This window comes from Symphalangus syndactylus, chromosome 21, assembly GCF_028878055.3.
Source record: "Symphalangus syndactylus isolate Jambi chromosome 21, NHGRI_mSymSyn1-v2.1_pri, whole genome shotgun sequence".
Taxonomy (NCBI): Eukaryota; Metazoa; Chordata; class Mammalia; order Primates; family Hylobatidae; genus Symphalangus; species Symphalangus syndactylus.
In genome coordinates this window covers 36,211,983-36,228,591 of record NC_072443.2, presented here as the reverse complement: position 1 = coordinate 36,228,591, position 16,609 = coordinate 36,211,983, and the positions used below count along the sequence as shown (strand labels likewise).

Here is a 16,609-nt window from a genome sequence, read left to right as displayed (position 1 = left end):
TCCTCAGGCTCCATTGCCAGTGCCCACCCAACACATTTTGTTTTATTTTCGGCTAAGGCAATTGTGGAGACGGATACTGGCATTCCAAATCGATGTGATATTTTTTAAACCATTAGGCTTCTCTCTGACGTGGAAATCCAGGCTCTAGCAGAAGCCATGATGAAGAATGCAGAATGGACAAGCTCTCATAGAGAAAATCTGTGTTTTAGGACAAGAGAGAAAGCAGATACATACCAAACCAAACCATATATTGTGGACTGGGAGCCAGCAATGTTAAGAAACAAAACACAGTGATTGAGGCAAAGGAAATCAGAAGGAAAGCCTTACTCTTAAATAGATACGTATTTTTATTTTACAGTTTTTTTTTCCTCGAGTCCATGCAGAATAACTGAAGATATGACCAATCTGAAAACAACAGTATTTATATATTTACAGGGAGGTGACTGGGGCTAAAACAAATACTAGATTTGTGAGCAAAAGAAATCATTTTACCTCTCTGAGACTCCGGAAAATTAATAGTACCAATCTAATGGTTAAAAAGACTAAATGAAGTAGTATATAAAGCTCCTAGAATACTGCCAGTACGAATAAGCACTAAATAAATGTTGCCCTTATCTCACATAGTTATTATGAGAATTAGGCAATTAAAGCACTTAGTATAGAGCCTAGGTTATAGTAAACGCCAATTTGTGTTAGGTAGATAAAAAAATTAATCGATCAAATCATATAGGGGGAACTACAGTCCTGAAAACAAAGAAGCCCACTTATAACCCTTGCCATGCAGTCCAGGGTTCACAAAAACCTGGGTCTTACCAGACAGCTGCCCACCTGGTAGCTATATTGCCCCTATTCATGCCTCTTTCTCAGCAAGTTTCTATGTCCAAATCCACATTACCCCACATGTAGTCACAAGGACTTGGAAATATCAGGCTTTCCGCCTGTTTATGTGTAAAACGAGGTAATAATTCATTTTTAGAAGGATAGTTATAAAGAAGATTAACAGTATCTAGCTTGCAGTAGACCGTAGCTCACAGACCACCATTCTCCTTTGTTAAGAAAGACAGTGAAATCATTGGCTATGTGGTCTTGCCAACAAACCATACATGAAAGAATTATCTTGAGGCATTCATTGTATTTGGATTTTTATACCAATACCATTGTATTTGGATTTCATATACCAATGGGGTATATGAAAACCTTCTCCGTTTTTTGTCTTGTAAGCTGGTTCCTAATAAACAAAATGTCTGTTTCTCTAGATAGCCAGGGTTAACCCTTCAAAGTATTATGATCACAGAGCATTTCAGCTCTCTCAAGTGTAGCTTCAGCTTTAACTGATCCTTCATGGCTTCCCCCAGGCAAGGGCTAGGAAGGAGAAAGGGGCTGCATAACAAAGAGGAGCGGCAGGAGCTCTCCCGGAGAGAGCGAGCCTGGAAACCTGTATCTCCGCCGCAGCTTTTGGTGCCAACATGGAACCAATACAGCATTTCTCCTTCCCTTTTGGGGGCAGTTTAAAATAGGCTGTGCCTCCCCAGCTTTGGGAGCTGGAGCCAGTGAGCCGAGCCGAGCCTGCCCGGAGGATGCGCCAGCTTCGCCAGCGCGGATCAAGCGCCCCCGGAGCCCCGGCCTGGTGTATCTTTTTTTCAGGCAATTGGAATGGAGAATCTGGACGCCAGCAGCTGCCTGTAAACCACCCTTTGGAAGGCAAAATCCGCTTCGCAGCAAGATAAAGCGCTTAGAGAAAAGCGCTGCCATCAACACCACTGATATAGTCCCCCGACCAGATTGTGGCGAGAGCCGAAGCTCCGCGCCTTCCACTCGCCGCCCGCCCCAGGGCCACCGGCTCGACATCGCCCGCCCTGCGCCCTCCTTCCCAAGCCCCGGCCCCGCTCACCAGCCTCTCCATCCTCGCTCCTGGAGGCGCAGGCGAGGTGGCTGACTGCGGATGTGCGCCTGGAGCTCTGCTAGGGAGGCGGGAGGAGCGTCACCTGTGCCCCCACCGCACCTCCCGCCTCTTCCTCCTCCCCAGCCCCCTTCTTCCACTCCCTTTTCCCCACGCCCTCATAGGAGCGGAGGCTGTCTGTGTGGGGGGAATTAAATGATGTTTATATTCAGCTTTGCCTATTTTCAGACATTTTTCCCTTTTCAAAGGTGACCACTGGGGAAACTGAGAAAGTGTTTGGAAAAAAAAAAAATCTTTTTTTTTTTTTTTTTTTCCATTTTCCTGCTACCTGGACTGAGAAAGGAAATGAGGTGGGAGGTTGTGGAGATCAGTTGTTGAACTGTTAGCTCTTGATGTAGTAGCAAAGGATTCAAGCTGAATTTAACCAGTGGACTCTTTTTTTTAAAGAAAAAACTAACATTTATTATTTTTAAATCCAGATTCAAATTATATATTTAAGCAATCAATTCCGCAATGATTTCACCTTTCGTGATGTGATCAATTCTTTGGTGAAGAGTTTCCTTCCACTTGCATTAATGATAAGGATTCTTTTTTCCCTTCTCCTTCTCCTTCTCCTTCTTCTTCTCCTTCTCCTTCTTCTTGAGACGGAGTCTCGCTCTGTGGCCCAGACGCCCGCCACCATGCCCGGCTAATTTTTTGTATTTGTAGTAGAGACGGGGTTTCACCATGTTAGTCAGGATGGTCTGGATCTCCTGACCTCATGATCCGCCCTCCTCGGCCTCCCAAAGTGCTGGGATTACAGGCGTGAGCCACTGCACCCGGCCCTCCTCCTCCTTCTCCTTCTTCTCCTTCTCCTTCTCCTTCTTCTCTTTCTCCTTCTCCTCCTTCTCCTTCTCTTCTCCTCCTCCTTCTCCTCCTCCTCCACCCCCCCCCTTCGTCGTCTTCTTCTTATTCCAGAGTTCTTGGCTCTTAAAAACAAAAACGACAAAGAAACCATCAAATGTTCACCTCCTGAAGCCTTTTGTGTTTTACTACTACCACCCTCTCATAAGGAGCTGGGACAAAGCTTTGGGGTTTTGTTTTTGCTTCTTTTTACGAAGTCTCTCTCTGTTGTCCAAGCTGGAATGAGTGGTGCGATCATAACTCACTCCTGGGCTCAAGGGATCCTCTCACCTCAGCCTCTAGAGTAGCTAGAACGATAGATGTGCAGCCACTATGTCCAGCTTTTTTTTTTTTTTTTTTTTTCCAGACATGGGGTCTTGTGTTGCCCAGGCTGACCTGAAATTCCTAGCCTCAAATGATCCTTCTGCCAACGCCTCCCAAAGCAGTGGGATTACAGGCATGACCAAATGCACCTGACCTATTCTCCGATTTCTTTTTTGGGGGAGGGACGGAGTCTCGCTCTGTCGCCCAGGCTGGAGTGCAGTGGCGCGATCTCAGCTCACTGCAAGCTCTGCCTCCTGGGTTCACGCCATTCTCCTGGCTCAGCCTCCAGAGTAGCTGGGACTACAGGCGCCCGCCACCACGCCCGGCTAATTTTTTTGTATTTTTAGTAGAGACAGGGTTTCACCGTGTTAGCCAGGATGGTCTCGATCTCCTGACTTCATGATCCGCCTGTCTCAGCCTCCCAAAGTGGTGGGATTACAGGCGTGAGCCACCGCGCCCGGCCCCTATTCTCCTACTTCTAACACCATAGACTAGGCTCAACTGATTTTGAATTTTATATGAATGGCATCATAGCATATGTCTTCACTTGTGTCTGGGTTTTTTACTCAACAGTAGATTTTAAAAATCCATCCATGTTATTGCCTGTAGTGTGGCTTATTCATTCTCACTGATGTATAGTATCCTATTCTATAAATACTGTATATTACAATTTATTTATCTATTCTTCTATTAATTAAAATTTCTTTGTTTTTCAAATTGGAAGCATTTTTCATAGTGGTGCTATAAACATTCTTATACATGTCTTTTCATAAGCATATGTACATCATTCTATTACATTAATTTTTCCCATATATTTTCCTATCACTTTATTTTTAGCCTTCCTCTATTAGAGAAATATTAACTGAACACTTGGGAAAAAAATTCTCCCACCTTGGCCTCCCAAACTACTGGGATTACAGTTGTGAGCCACTGCACCCAGCCTTAACCTATTTGTATGTTGTAATTACCGATATAATAGGACTTTTAATTTTTTTATATTTCATTTTAGTATATTTTCTTCTGTCTTATCTTTCATTAGGCTAAATATTATCTTGCTACACTAAGAGTTATATTTTATTATTCTGCTGTTTTCTCTTAACTTACTAAGGACAATACATATATTTATTTTTTTAAGTCAATTTCTTAAATTTCCCAACACGTATACCTTAGCATAATTCTCCTCACCTCTCATAATCTTATTTTCTAATTTTTTTAAAAATAAAATCTTATATTTATTATTTTTAAATCCAGATTCAAATTATAGAGTTAAGCAACCAATTTCATAATGATTGAGGCCAGGAGTTCAAGACCATACCGGGCAACATAGTGAGACCCCTGTCTCTACCAAAAAATAAAAATAAATTACCTGAACATGGTGGCACATGCGTGTAGTCCCAGCTAATCAGGAAGCTGAGATGGGAGGATTGCTTAAGCTCAGGAGGTTGAGGCTGAAGTGAGCCATGATGGAGACACTGCACTCTAGCCTGGGTGATGCAGTGAAACCCTATTTCAAAAAAAAAAAAAAAAAAAAACAGCTTAAAAACAACATTTTTAGGTTAAAAGAGACTTGGGACACAGAAGAGTGAACAAAAGGGGAAAAACTCCCAGCCATAATGAAGCATAAACATTGTATTAAAAACTCTTTGAAAAAGAAGAAATTTGCTTACATAATTTTTTTAAAAAAGGTCTGCAGGAAAAAGGAAAAAATGACATTTAAAATTATTGGACAGATTTAAAGGAACATTCAGAATTAATATATCACCTTAATTATATCAGATGTCAATATTGAGCAAAAGAAGCAAACAAGGAACTCAACAAAATGAGAAGGAAAAATATAATAAAACTAAAGGCAGAAATCAATAAAAACAAACACAAATAGAAAAAATATAATTTTTTTAGAGATTAATTGATCAAACCGGTGGCATGTAATACTCAGAAAATTATTTCTGTAATACAGAGTAACAATATAGAATGAAAAAGGAGAACTAATACTAATGCAACAAATAGCAAAAATAACAAAACAATATTGTGAACAGTCATATGAAAACTTACACAAAATGAATAAATTTCTGAAAGTGGCAAATTGGCCACAAAAATTTAAAAATTAAATAGGCCAATAACTTAGTAAGCAAGTAAATCAAAATCAAAGACTTGCTTTGCAAAATAAATAAATAAATAACAGACCTAGAGGATTGTTGAGGAATAGATCTATCTTATTCATGTTCAAAAGGGAGAATTATAAAATTACTAAGATCTTTCTTTGAGGCTAGTATTATTTTAATTTTAAAGCCAGGAAAGGATAATCCAAGAAAATAAAATTATAGTCCTCTTTTACTTATAAATATAAGGCAGAGCAATTTCCAAAATGGCTTAACATTAGAAAACTGTCAATATAATTTATCATATTAGTAAATTGCTATGAAAAACCATGATTATCTCAACAAGTACCAGTAAATTATTTCTTAAGTTCAACAACATGTTTATCATAAAAACAAAGGAGATAGGAATAAGAAAATATTTCCTAACTTTATGCTTACTGATCAAACTGCAGCAAATGTCATATTTAACTGTAAGGAAATTTTAGACATGGTCTTTTAAATCGGAAACAAGAAAAAGATAACTGCTATTGCAGGTATTAAATATAAAAAGAGGTGTCAATTGGAAAGAAAGAAGCAAAACTGTCATTAGTTGTAAGAGAGAGAATCAACTTCATGAAAAACAATCAAAATCAACAGAAAAACTTAAATACAGAGTTTAGCACAGTTTCCCAATATTGGTTAACTTAAAAAATCCAAAAATGTTCCTAAACCACTAATAATAACCGGCTAGACATTTTTAAAAATATCATTAATTATAGTGAATAAATTAAAAGTACTAAAGAATTAACCTAGCAAAAATTACACCTACATTGAGAAAATTGTAAAACCTTCCTAAAAGACATTTAGAAAGACTTGAATAAATGGATAATAGTATTTATGGCTGAAGGAAATTCCACTATAAAGACATCAATGCCCCAAACTCAAATTTATTAACAACTTATAGTTTGACTTAACATTGTTAAATCCATACACTTTTTATCCATAAAAAGTGGACTTTCGGTTTTCTATTAAATACTCTGTTCCCCTAATGGTATAACTGAAAAATGTAACAGAGTGATGCCAAACAGGGAGAAGTAATCAATATCTAGTATATAAAGGATCTAAGATATAAAAAATTTCTGGCCGGGTACAGTGGCTCACCCGTGTAATTCCAGCACTTTGGGAGGCCGAGGCAGGAGGATCATTTGAGGTCAGGAGTTCGAAACCAGCTTAGCCAACATGGTGAAACCCTGTCTCTACTAAAAATACAAAAAGGGGCACTGTGGCTCACGCCTGTAATCCCAGCACTTTGGGAGGCTGAGGCAGGTGGATCACCTGAGGTCAGGAGTTCAAGACCAGCCTCAAAACATGACGAAACCCCCTTCTCTACTAAAAAACAACAAAAATTAGCTGGGCGTGGTGGCAGGCACCTGTAATCCTAGTGACTTGGGAAGCTGAGGCAGGAGAATAACTTGAACCCAGGAGGCGGAGGTTGCAGTGAGCCGAGATCGCACCATTGCACTCCAGCCTGGACAACAAGAGTGAAACTCTGTCTCAAAAAAAAGAAAATATAAAAAATTAGCTGGGCATGGTGGTGGGCACCTGTAATCCCAGCTACTTGGGAGGCTGAGGCAGGAGAATCACTTGAGCCCCAGAAGCAGAGATTGCAGTGAGCTGAGATCGCACCATTGCACTCCAGCTCTGGGTGACAGAGCGAGACTCTGTCTCAAAAAAAAAAAAAAAAAATTTGCAAATATAAACAGCCAACCAGACATTACTTGAAGATATAGACAAGAACTTTACAGAAGGGGAAACTTGAATGGCTAAAAAATACATGAATACATGCTCATACTTATCAATAATCTGAAAAAATGCAAATCAAAGCAGTCATTCAATTGGTGATGATGGGAGGGGATCTGAATCAGGGAATGAATAGAAATATTCAAAGACATTAATATTAATATAACCTAATTGGAAACCAGTAATTCATGAAATTCGATTATATATTTAACCAAATCATTGTTTTCATTTATTTCTAAAATAATTGTTGCTACCAAATGCATGATTTAATTTGGAAGGTTAAATCTTAAATTTGAACTGTACAAAATAACAATTCACAATTGTTTTTTTTTTTTTTTTTTTTTTGAGACTGTGTCTTGCTCTTTCGCCCAGGCTAGAGTGCAGTGGCGCGATCTCGGCTCACTGCAAGCTCCGCCTCCCGGGTTCACGCCATTCTCCTGCCTCAGCCTCCCTAGTAGCTGGGACTACAGGCGCCCGCCACCGCGCCCGGCTAATTTTTTGTATTTTTAGTAGAGACGGGGTTTCACCGTGTTAACCAGGATAGTCTCGATCTCCTGACCTCGTGATCCACCCGCCTCGGCCTCCCAAAGTGCTGGGATTACAGGCGTGAGCCACCACGCCCGGCCTACAATTCACAATTGTTATACAAAGTAACAAATTCACAAACCTTCCAATTTACCTGTATGTGAGAAGAGAATGGCTCATTACATTCTCCATGTGAGGCTGTCTCAAATGAAGTATTGGTTCACACATATTCTGATATATATATGAGATATAGCGACAGGCATGTATCCATCCATAAGAGGAATACAGCCCAAACACTCCCCCTCATGGCAGTACATTGTAAGAGTATGCTATGAGTAAAAAATTGGGAGAGTCAGATTCAAATTCTCTTGAGATTGACCAAAGTATATTTTCAAATGCTTAGTTGGGCATAAAAATACTCCAATTACAGAACTTGCATATTATTTCCACTCTATAATAGTGAGAGTCATAACCTATGATTTGTCCCCTTGGAGAGTCTATTCATTATACTCTAAAATTTAAACCACCGGTCCTTATATGTTCCATATATTTCAGATTCATATATAGAGATAATTAACCTATTCCTTTGGATGTAAAATAGGCGTTTCAAAATTAACGTGTTCAAAATTGAACTCTGGATTCTCTTTCTAAAGTTTGTTCTTCCTCTAATCTTTCCCATATTTGTAAAAGTTTTCTTCATCTAACACCAAAAAACAATCATCAGGACAATTCTTATATTTTGCTCTTTTACCACAGCTGTTCCTTCAGCAAATCTTGCCATCCTAAACTTGTCCTTAATCCCTCAGTCCCCTTTGCTGCTACTCTAGTCCAGGCCACCATCAACTCTCATCTTGACTACTGCAATAGTCTCTTTGAAAAATCTCCTTCCAGTCTCTACCTTTTTTTACCTCTCAATGAGCTTCCTCCCACCAGTTGTCTGTGGTCTGTATTCTCTCGTGCAAAAATCTGTCCTCAATAAAGACTCTTAGACTCAATTTACTATAAGTATTAATGATAACTAACAGCCTACCTTTGTAATATTCCAGAGTAAACTATGACTTTAACAAAGATATACCCTTCACTGCGGGAATTACCAAGCATGTGGAAGAGTTTTTTCATAACAACTCTTTTCATGACGGATTTTGCCAGAGCCCTTGGAATTTCTTTTTTTAATGATTAAAACTAGCCCTGTTTCACTCACCCTCTTTTTCACAAACAGGTAACATCTTGCTTCTCAGAGTAATACAGAGGATAATGATGACAACACATGAAATAAATTAAAATGTTATGAGCGCACCTATAGGTAGACAAATAGAAGAACTAGATGTACCTGAAAAACACAAATCAGAAACGTTCTTTGTGACTATACTTCTTTTCTATACACTGTATTGCCCTCTTGATACCTTTAATCTGTAATGCTCTTTTGAGTTGCCATTGCCTCTTTGACATTAAAATTAATACTATATGAGATTTGCCATATTTTACTTTATTAAAAAAAAACTAACAAATATTCAAACTCCTACACGTTCTTCAAAGATATATAACATCTAATATAATCTTAACATTCTCAAGAATAAGAAAAAATAGGTAATCACCTAAATATTTATCATAGAAAAATGGTTAAGCAAAATATAATATAATGTAATAAATAATAAATTAATTTTATTAAGAATTATATATAAATTTATAATTATATATTTATAAATAAGTTTAATAATAAAATATAGTGTAGTCACTTGCTGACTATATTACTAAAATGGAATTTCCAGAGTCTGGAATAACCTCAGAAAATAAATGTATAGTAATAATAATAGATATTCAAGATGAATGTACTAAGTAATGCGATAAGCATTTTATAGGGACCATTTATTCACATTATCTGGGTAAGTGCAGTTATTAGGTACAGATGAGAAAACGCAGTCTCAGTGATGTTAAGAAAATCACTCAAAGATATACCATGATTAAGTGGAAAAAGTGAGAAACAAGTTTAATTTTCACTCGAGTGCCTACACTCAAGAAAAACAATTTTTCACGCATCAATACTTTAAAAAATAGCTACTTTGACCAAAGTGTAACTAAATTGTGTTACTGACATGTCTTCATGTAGCCCTCTGAATAAAATGTACATTTTTTTTTTTTTTTTTTGAGACGGAGTCTTGCTCTGCCGCCCAGGTTGGAGCGCAGTGGCGCAATCTCAGCTCACTGCAAGCTCCGCCTCCCCGGTTCACGCCATTCTCCTGCCTCAGCCTCCCGAGTAGCTGGGACTACAGGCGCCCGCCACTACGCCCGGCTAATTTTTTTGTATTTTTAGTAGAGACGGGGTTTCACCGTGGTCTCGATCTCCTGACCTCGTGATCCGCCCCCCTCGGCCTCCCAAAGTGCTGGAGTTACAAGCGTGAGCCACTGCGCCCGGCCTAAAATGTACATTTTTTATTGCAGTTTAAAATTAACAAAAAGCCATCACTGTAATTGTCAATGATGCTTCTTAGATATGATATAAAAATGAACATATAATTTATGTTGGCCCTTAAGTAAGTTTTTGCTAACATTAACACGAAATATTTTGCATTTTGCATATTTAGGTCTTCTCACAGTAGGCTTTTTTCTCTGTCCTCTGCCTAATTGCCAGACTGCTGTAATTTTCCTGCTTACAGTAACCTCTCACTCTTTTTAAATTTGCTGCTTTGAATTTTCATTACCATTGAAGGAAAAGAGAAATCTTTTTTTAGTAGTTCTTTTCTGAAATGTTATTTAGAGAGTGCATGTGATCCGGTGTGCCATTTATTTTTGACTGCTCAGACATCATTTTGTCTCAGTTTCTAGATTTTACCAATAGTCTTTCTCAAGAAGATACTACATAGTCATTCTAAACAGGTGGAGGGGGATGAATGTGAAGAGTTTGGCGGTAAAATATGAACACATCCTTAAAGTTAACAACAACAATGCATAGAAAGAAATACTTAGATGAGAATTTCAACAGAATTAGGGATTTATATTGCTCATATTTGTTACAAAACTAAGCAAGGAAGAATCATTTTCTTAGTTGATAGCTTCTTTACTGACATTTGTATTTCAATAAGAAGTAAAATTAACTGATATCTAGCTAGTAGATTGATGGAAGATACATAGGCTATTCAACTGGCATATTCCAATCTCAAGAGCTGGGGAAGGCCTAGGCGAGTGGATCACCTGAGGTCAGGAGTTCAAGACCAGCCTGGCCAACATGGTGAAAATCTGTCTCTACTAAAAATACAAAAAATTAGCCGAGTGTCGTGGCACGCACCTGTAATCCCAGCTACTCGGGAGGCTGAGGCAGGAGAATCACTTGAACCTGGGAGGCAGAGGTTGCATTGAGCCGAGATTGCCCCACTGTACTCCAGCCTGGGCAACAAGAGCGAAACTCCATCTCAAAAAAAAAAAAAAAAAAAAAAGTATTTCTGATCATTTTCCTGTATATTCTGATTGTGAACTTCCTTACATGTCCTGCAGACAAATAAATCTTGTTTGATTTTCCCAAGTGATATACGGATATTCATCAGTCTGTTAGTCCATAGTTAATACTGAAATTTGTTACAGCTTTGTTTATGAAGCTTGGCATCTAAAGTGGGACAGACACAAAGATCCTAGACTCATCATGCCTACATTTTTCAGAGGAAATCACCAGAGTAATTAGGAAAAGGGAGAGGAGTAGGATACCATGTAACTCATTTTGTCTTCTTACAAAATTTGTAAGAATTTGTTTTAAAAAGGATACAGCCATGACAAAAGAGGAAACATTTCAGTGGAACAGGTGCATGTTTTCCTTAACTTACTGAAGCCTGAAATGTAGCCCATTAATTTGAAAATGCAGAAGATCATGGTATAGAACCTAAAATGTCTTGGACTATAAGGCTCAAATTAAAAGTATATGGTACGTAGAAAGAGCACAGATGAGACTACTATTGATTTAAAGCTCTCTGACAAGCCAGAAAAACTTTTTTTTTCGTACAGATATTTGGGATACCTTCTTTGTGGCTCCCAGTAATTCATTAATATATTCAAGTTGTATAGTTCATGGCAAGATAGTCACCAAAACTCTAGGCTACAGGATAAAGGAATTAAGAGTATTTGCTCCAAAGCTTGTCTTAGATCTTCTGTTGAAGTAGGAAGGGGAGAATGCATTATTCTTTAACCCTGGAGAGTGGTGATGGTTGTTTGGCTTGTCAATGGATGCTTGTGATTTATGCTCATATTTATCCAAAGGAAAGGAAATCTGTATATTGAAGGGATATCTTCTGCACTCTCATGTTGGCTGTTTTGTTTTGTTTTGTTTTGTTTTGAGATAGGGTCTCGCTTTGTTGTCCAGGCTGGAGTGTGGTGGCATGATCATGGCTGACTGCAGCCTCAACCTTATCCAGGGACCTGCCCCGATAATCACATACGTTCTTTTCTATTTTCCTAAGCGTCGGCTGGATTGAGAAATAAAGGGACAGAGTACAAAAGACAGAAATTTTAAAGCCGGGCATCTGGGGGAGACATCACACATTGGTAGGATCCATGATGCCCGACAAGCCACAAAAACCAGCAAGTTTTTATTAGGGATTTTCAAAAGGGGAGGGAGTGTGCAAATAGGTGTGGGTAAAAGACATCAAGTACTCAACAGGGTAATAGAATATCAGAAGGCAAGTGGAGGCAGGGTGAGATCACAGGACCACAGGACTGAGGCAAAATTAAAATTGCTAATGAAGTTTCCGGCACCATTGTCATTGACAACATCTTCTCAGGAGACAGGGTTTTGAGATCAACCGGTCTGACCAAAATTTATTAGGTGGGAATTTCCTCTTCCTAATAAGCCTGGGAGCGCTATGGGAGACTGGAGTTTATTTCACCTCTGCAATCTCGACCATAAGAGACAGGTACGTCCCGGGGGGGCCAGTTCAGAGACCTACCCCTAGGTGCGCATTCTCTTTCTCAGGGACGTTCCATGCTGAGAAAAAGAATTCAGCGATATTTCTCCCATTTGCTTTTGAAAGAAGAGAAATATGGCTGTTTTGCCCGGCTCACCGGCGGTCAGAGTTTAAGATTATCTCTCTTATTCCCTGAACAATTGCTGTTATCCCGTTCTTTTTTCAGGGTGCCCACATTTCATATTGCTCAAACACACATGCTGTACAATTTTTGTAGTTAATGGAATTATTGCAGGGTCCTGGAACGATATACATCCTCCTCAGCTGACAGGATTAAGAGATTAAAGTAAAGACAGGCATAGGAAATCACAAGGGTATTGATTGGGGAAGTGATAAATGTCCATGAAATCTTTACAATTTATGTTTAGAGATTGCAGTAAAGACAGGCATAAGAAATTACTAAAGTATTAATTTGGGGAACTAATAAATGTCCATAAAATCTTCACAATCCACGTTCCTCTGCCATGGCTTCAGCCAGTCCCTCCGTTTGGGGTCCCTGACTTCCCGCAACAAACCTCGCAGGCTCAAACAATCCTCCCACCTCAGCTTCCTGAGTATCTGGGACTGTAGGCGCTCACCACCATATCTGGCTAACTTTCTTATTTGTTATTGAGGCAGGGTTTTGCTCTGTTGCCCAGGCTGGTCTTGAACTCCTGGTCTCAAGCGATCAGCCCACTTCAGCCTCCCAAAGTGCTAGGATTACAGGTGAGAGCCACTGTGGCTGGTGACTTTCATATTAATTGCAGCACTATTTACAATAGCCAAGATAAGGAATCAACCACAGTGTCCAACAACAGATGAATGAATAAAGAAAATGTGGTATATAGGCACAATGGAAATACTATCCAGACATAATAAAGAATGAAATCCTGTCATTTATGGCAACATGGATGAGCCTAGAGAACATTATGTTAAGGGAAATAGCCAGGAACAGAAAGTTAAACACCAGACATCCTCACTCATATGCAAAAGCTTAAAAAGTTTATCTCACAGAAGTAAAGAAAGGAGGATACTAGAGGACAGGAAAGGTTGTAGGAAGGGAGAATAGAGAGAGGTTACTTAAAGGTTATGACATTTTAGCTAGGTAGGAGGAATAAGTTCTAGTGTTCTATAGCACTGTAGGATGACTATGTTTAACATCAATATATTACACAGTTTCACATAGCTCAAAGAGGGGATATTGAACATTTCCATCACAAAGAAATGATAAATGTTTGAGAAGATGGATATGCTAATTATCCTGATCAGATCGCTATACCTTTTATGTATCAAAAAACTTCACTGTGTATACCCCATAAAAAGGTACAATTATATTTGTTAATTAAAATAAACAATTTTAACAAGCATATATCTCATAATGCCCAAGTCAACCACTAAAGGAAGAGTAAAGAAATCTTATTTAAAAATTAGTTAATAAATTAAAAAATGGGGATATAAAATTTTTAAAAATAACTCAAAATCAAGGAAAGAGAGAAAAGAACATTAAACAGGTGAGAGATAATAGAAAATGAATAGTAATGTGGTAGATTAAAACCCCAAAATATCAGTATTTACAGTGACTATATGGAGAATAAATACTTTAATTTTAAAAGATTACTTGCTATAATATAAAAACAATTATTTAATACTGTTTATTGGCTTCCACTGTTAGAAACATCCTGTGAGGAAATTATACGCTGTTTAATTATTGTTATAATTAAATTATTGTTACAAAACAGAAGATAAATACAGGTGACAGAGCTTGGAAGGAGGGAGAGCAAAGAGGAATGGGCAACTAAGAGAGACATTCTGAAACTGGGTCAATGGTCAATGGCCTTGTTGTTTGAGGTGTCATCCAAGTTTGTTGTCTTGCGACCAAGAGAATTAAGGAGCATGGATACACAAAGGGTGAGGTTGAAGCAAAAATTTAATAAGTAAAAGAAGAAAGCTCTCTGCAGCAGAGAGGGGAGCCCCATTGGGGTGCTGTTTTGCAGTTGAATTCAGAAGCTTTTATAAGAAACTCATCTCTGTAGCTGCTTGAGCAAATTCTCTTATCTGTACAGCTGTCTGTGTAACTTCCCTTATCTATGCAGCTACAGATATGTCTCTAGGTAAGCACAAAGCACAGCTTCTATTGTTTGTATAACTGTGGATTTGTTTTAGGTAAGTCCCCCTCCCCTCCCTGTGAAAGCGCCCATGGTGCCCACTGTGTACATGTCTGAAAACTTTTTCCTGAGATCCCACCAATCAGAAAAACAACAAAAGGCTTCCATTCTGGACCTTGCCTCCTTATCTGTGCAGCTGCAGCCTGAGTTTTCCCCAGGCTGCTCTACTTGTGCCTGTAGCTGTGATTTTTCAGCTGCTTCTCCAAGGACTAGCCTTAGCTGTCTACCTAACTTTTTGCTTTTCTTCTCCCTAAATTGTATGGTGGATGAAACAAACAAACAAACAAACAAAAAACAGATTTGGCAAGGCTGTTGAAAGTTGTAGAGGTAAGCAGGGAAAAAAAAAAAAAAAACTATATTGGGAGGCAAAGGGTGGAGAAAAAGTTGAGGGAGGTGTAAAAAGAGCTCAATCTTCAGTAATTGTGGCAGAAATCCAGTGGAGACCATATAAAGCAGATCAATCTAACATTTGCCATATAAGAACAGTTGCCTCAGGAAGCAGGACTAGAGTAGAGATGGCTTCATCATTTGATTCATTCAACCACACATATATAATACATTGATTTACATTTTAAAAAATACGCGACTTATACAAACACCTCTGGTAACGGACTTTGAAGAAAAATAAATATTTTTCGTTATTGATGTATCACTTCTACTTACATTCTTGTATTACTAAAAGAGGAACAATCTCCTCATTATTCATTAGAGGATGATTCATGTACACAATCAGGCATTGGAGTACCAGGGACCTCACAGTCTCCATAGAGATGGTGCATATTTCAGTGACAGTTATTGTGCCATTTGGATTCTGAGCAAGATATTCCTCTGGTGAGTTAATTAATACTTGTGAGGGGAAAACAGATATTTGAGGAGTAGGTTTTCTCATAGCTGAATAATTAAGGCAAAGAAAATCTTCAAAGTCTAGATTCAGCTGGAGTTCAGTTCTTAATTCAGATACAGCTGAGGCCAAAAAAAAAAAAAAAAAAGGGAGAAACAAAATTAAACATAAACGTATGTCATGCTGGATTTATATGATGCCTAAGACTGGTCTTCCCCAAATTTTTATATGGAGCCAAAGCATAGGAAACATATCCCTCTCAGATATTTGTCCCCACATTTTACAAAACTTCACAGTATCATTTCCTCTACCCACTGACAGGCCCTCCAATTTGAGAAGAATAGTTGATGTCGTAACTTTCATTCAACCTTATATAAACCCCCAACACTTTAAATGTATGGCGGGCCGGGCGCGGTGGCTCACGCTTGTAATCCCAGCACTTTGGGAGGCCGAGGCGGGCGGATCACGAGGTCAGGAGATCGAGACCACGGTGAAACCCCGTCTCTACTAAAAAATACAAAAAAATTAGCCGGGCGCGGTGGCGGGCGCCTGTAGTCCCAGCTACTCGGAGGCTGAGGCAGGAGAATGGCGTGAACCCGGGAGGCGGAGCTTGCAGTGAGCCGAGATTGCGCCACTGCACTCCAGCCCGGGCGACAGAGCGAGACTCTGTCTCAAAAAACAAAACAAAACAAAACAAAAAAATGTATGGCAACATAATGAGGAGACACTATGACACTATAATTATTCCTGTAACTTTGTGTTAATTTGAAGACTGGGAAGCCCCTATTCTCTTAGAGTCCTCATCCTTCTTCTTTCTTTTTTTTTTTTTTTTTGAGACGGAGTCTCGCTCTTTCACCCAGGCTGGATGCAATGGCGCCATCTCGGCTCACTGCAGACTCCGCCCCCCGAGGTTCACGCCATTCTCCTACCTCAGCCTCCCGCGGAGCTGGGACTACAGGCGCCCGCCATCTCGCCCAGCTAACTTTTTGTATTTTTTAGTAGAGATGGGGTTTCACCGTGTTAGCCAGGATGGTCTCAATCTCCTGACCTCGTGATCCGCCCGCCTCGGCCTCCCAAAGTGCTGGGATTACAGGCGTGAGCCACTACGCCTGGCCTCTTCTTTCTTTCTTTCCTGGCTCTTTTTCTTTTTGTCTCATTTCTCAACTCTC

The 16,609-nt window shown here is 39.2% G+C and overlaps 1 protein-coding gene and 1 long non-coding RNA gene across 7 annotated transcripts in view; both read right to left on the bottom strand.

The window, feature by feature from the left end:
• The window catches only part of CD200 (CD200 molecule), a 256,287-nt gene that overhangs the window by 29,461 nt on the left and 210,217 nt on the right, over positions 1-16,609 (bottom strand). For 2 of the 6 annotated variants that reach the window (XM_055260283.2, XM_055260285.2), the window contains exon 1: positions 1,892-2,036. The exons of 1 other annotated variant lie outside the window; for it this stretch is intronic. In XM_055260283.2, coding sequence (XP_055116258.1) covers positions 1,892-1,903 — 12 coding nt within the window. In that variant the 5' untranslated portion in view covers positions 1,904-2,036. Of the gene's footprint in view, positions 1-1,891; positions 2,038-16,609 lie in introns of those variants that run through there. 3 more of the 6 variants (XM_055260289.2, XM_055260286.2, XM_055260288.2) reach the window with 3 other exon arrangements.
• Positions 2,346-16,609, bottom strand: part of LOC129471561 (uncharacterized) — a 39,087-nt gene continuing 24,823 nt past the window's right edge. The window contains exons 4-5 of the long non-coding RNA XR_010118456.1: positions 4,473-4,610; positions 2,346-2,868 (exon numbers count right to left, since the gene is read on the bottom strand). This is a non-coding gene — a long non-coding RNA (uncharacterized lncRNA). The remainder of the gene's footprint in view (positions 2,869-4,472; positions 4,611-16,609) is intronic.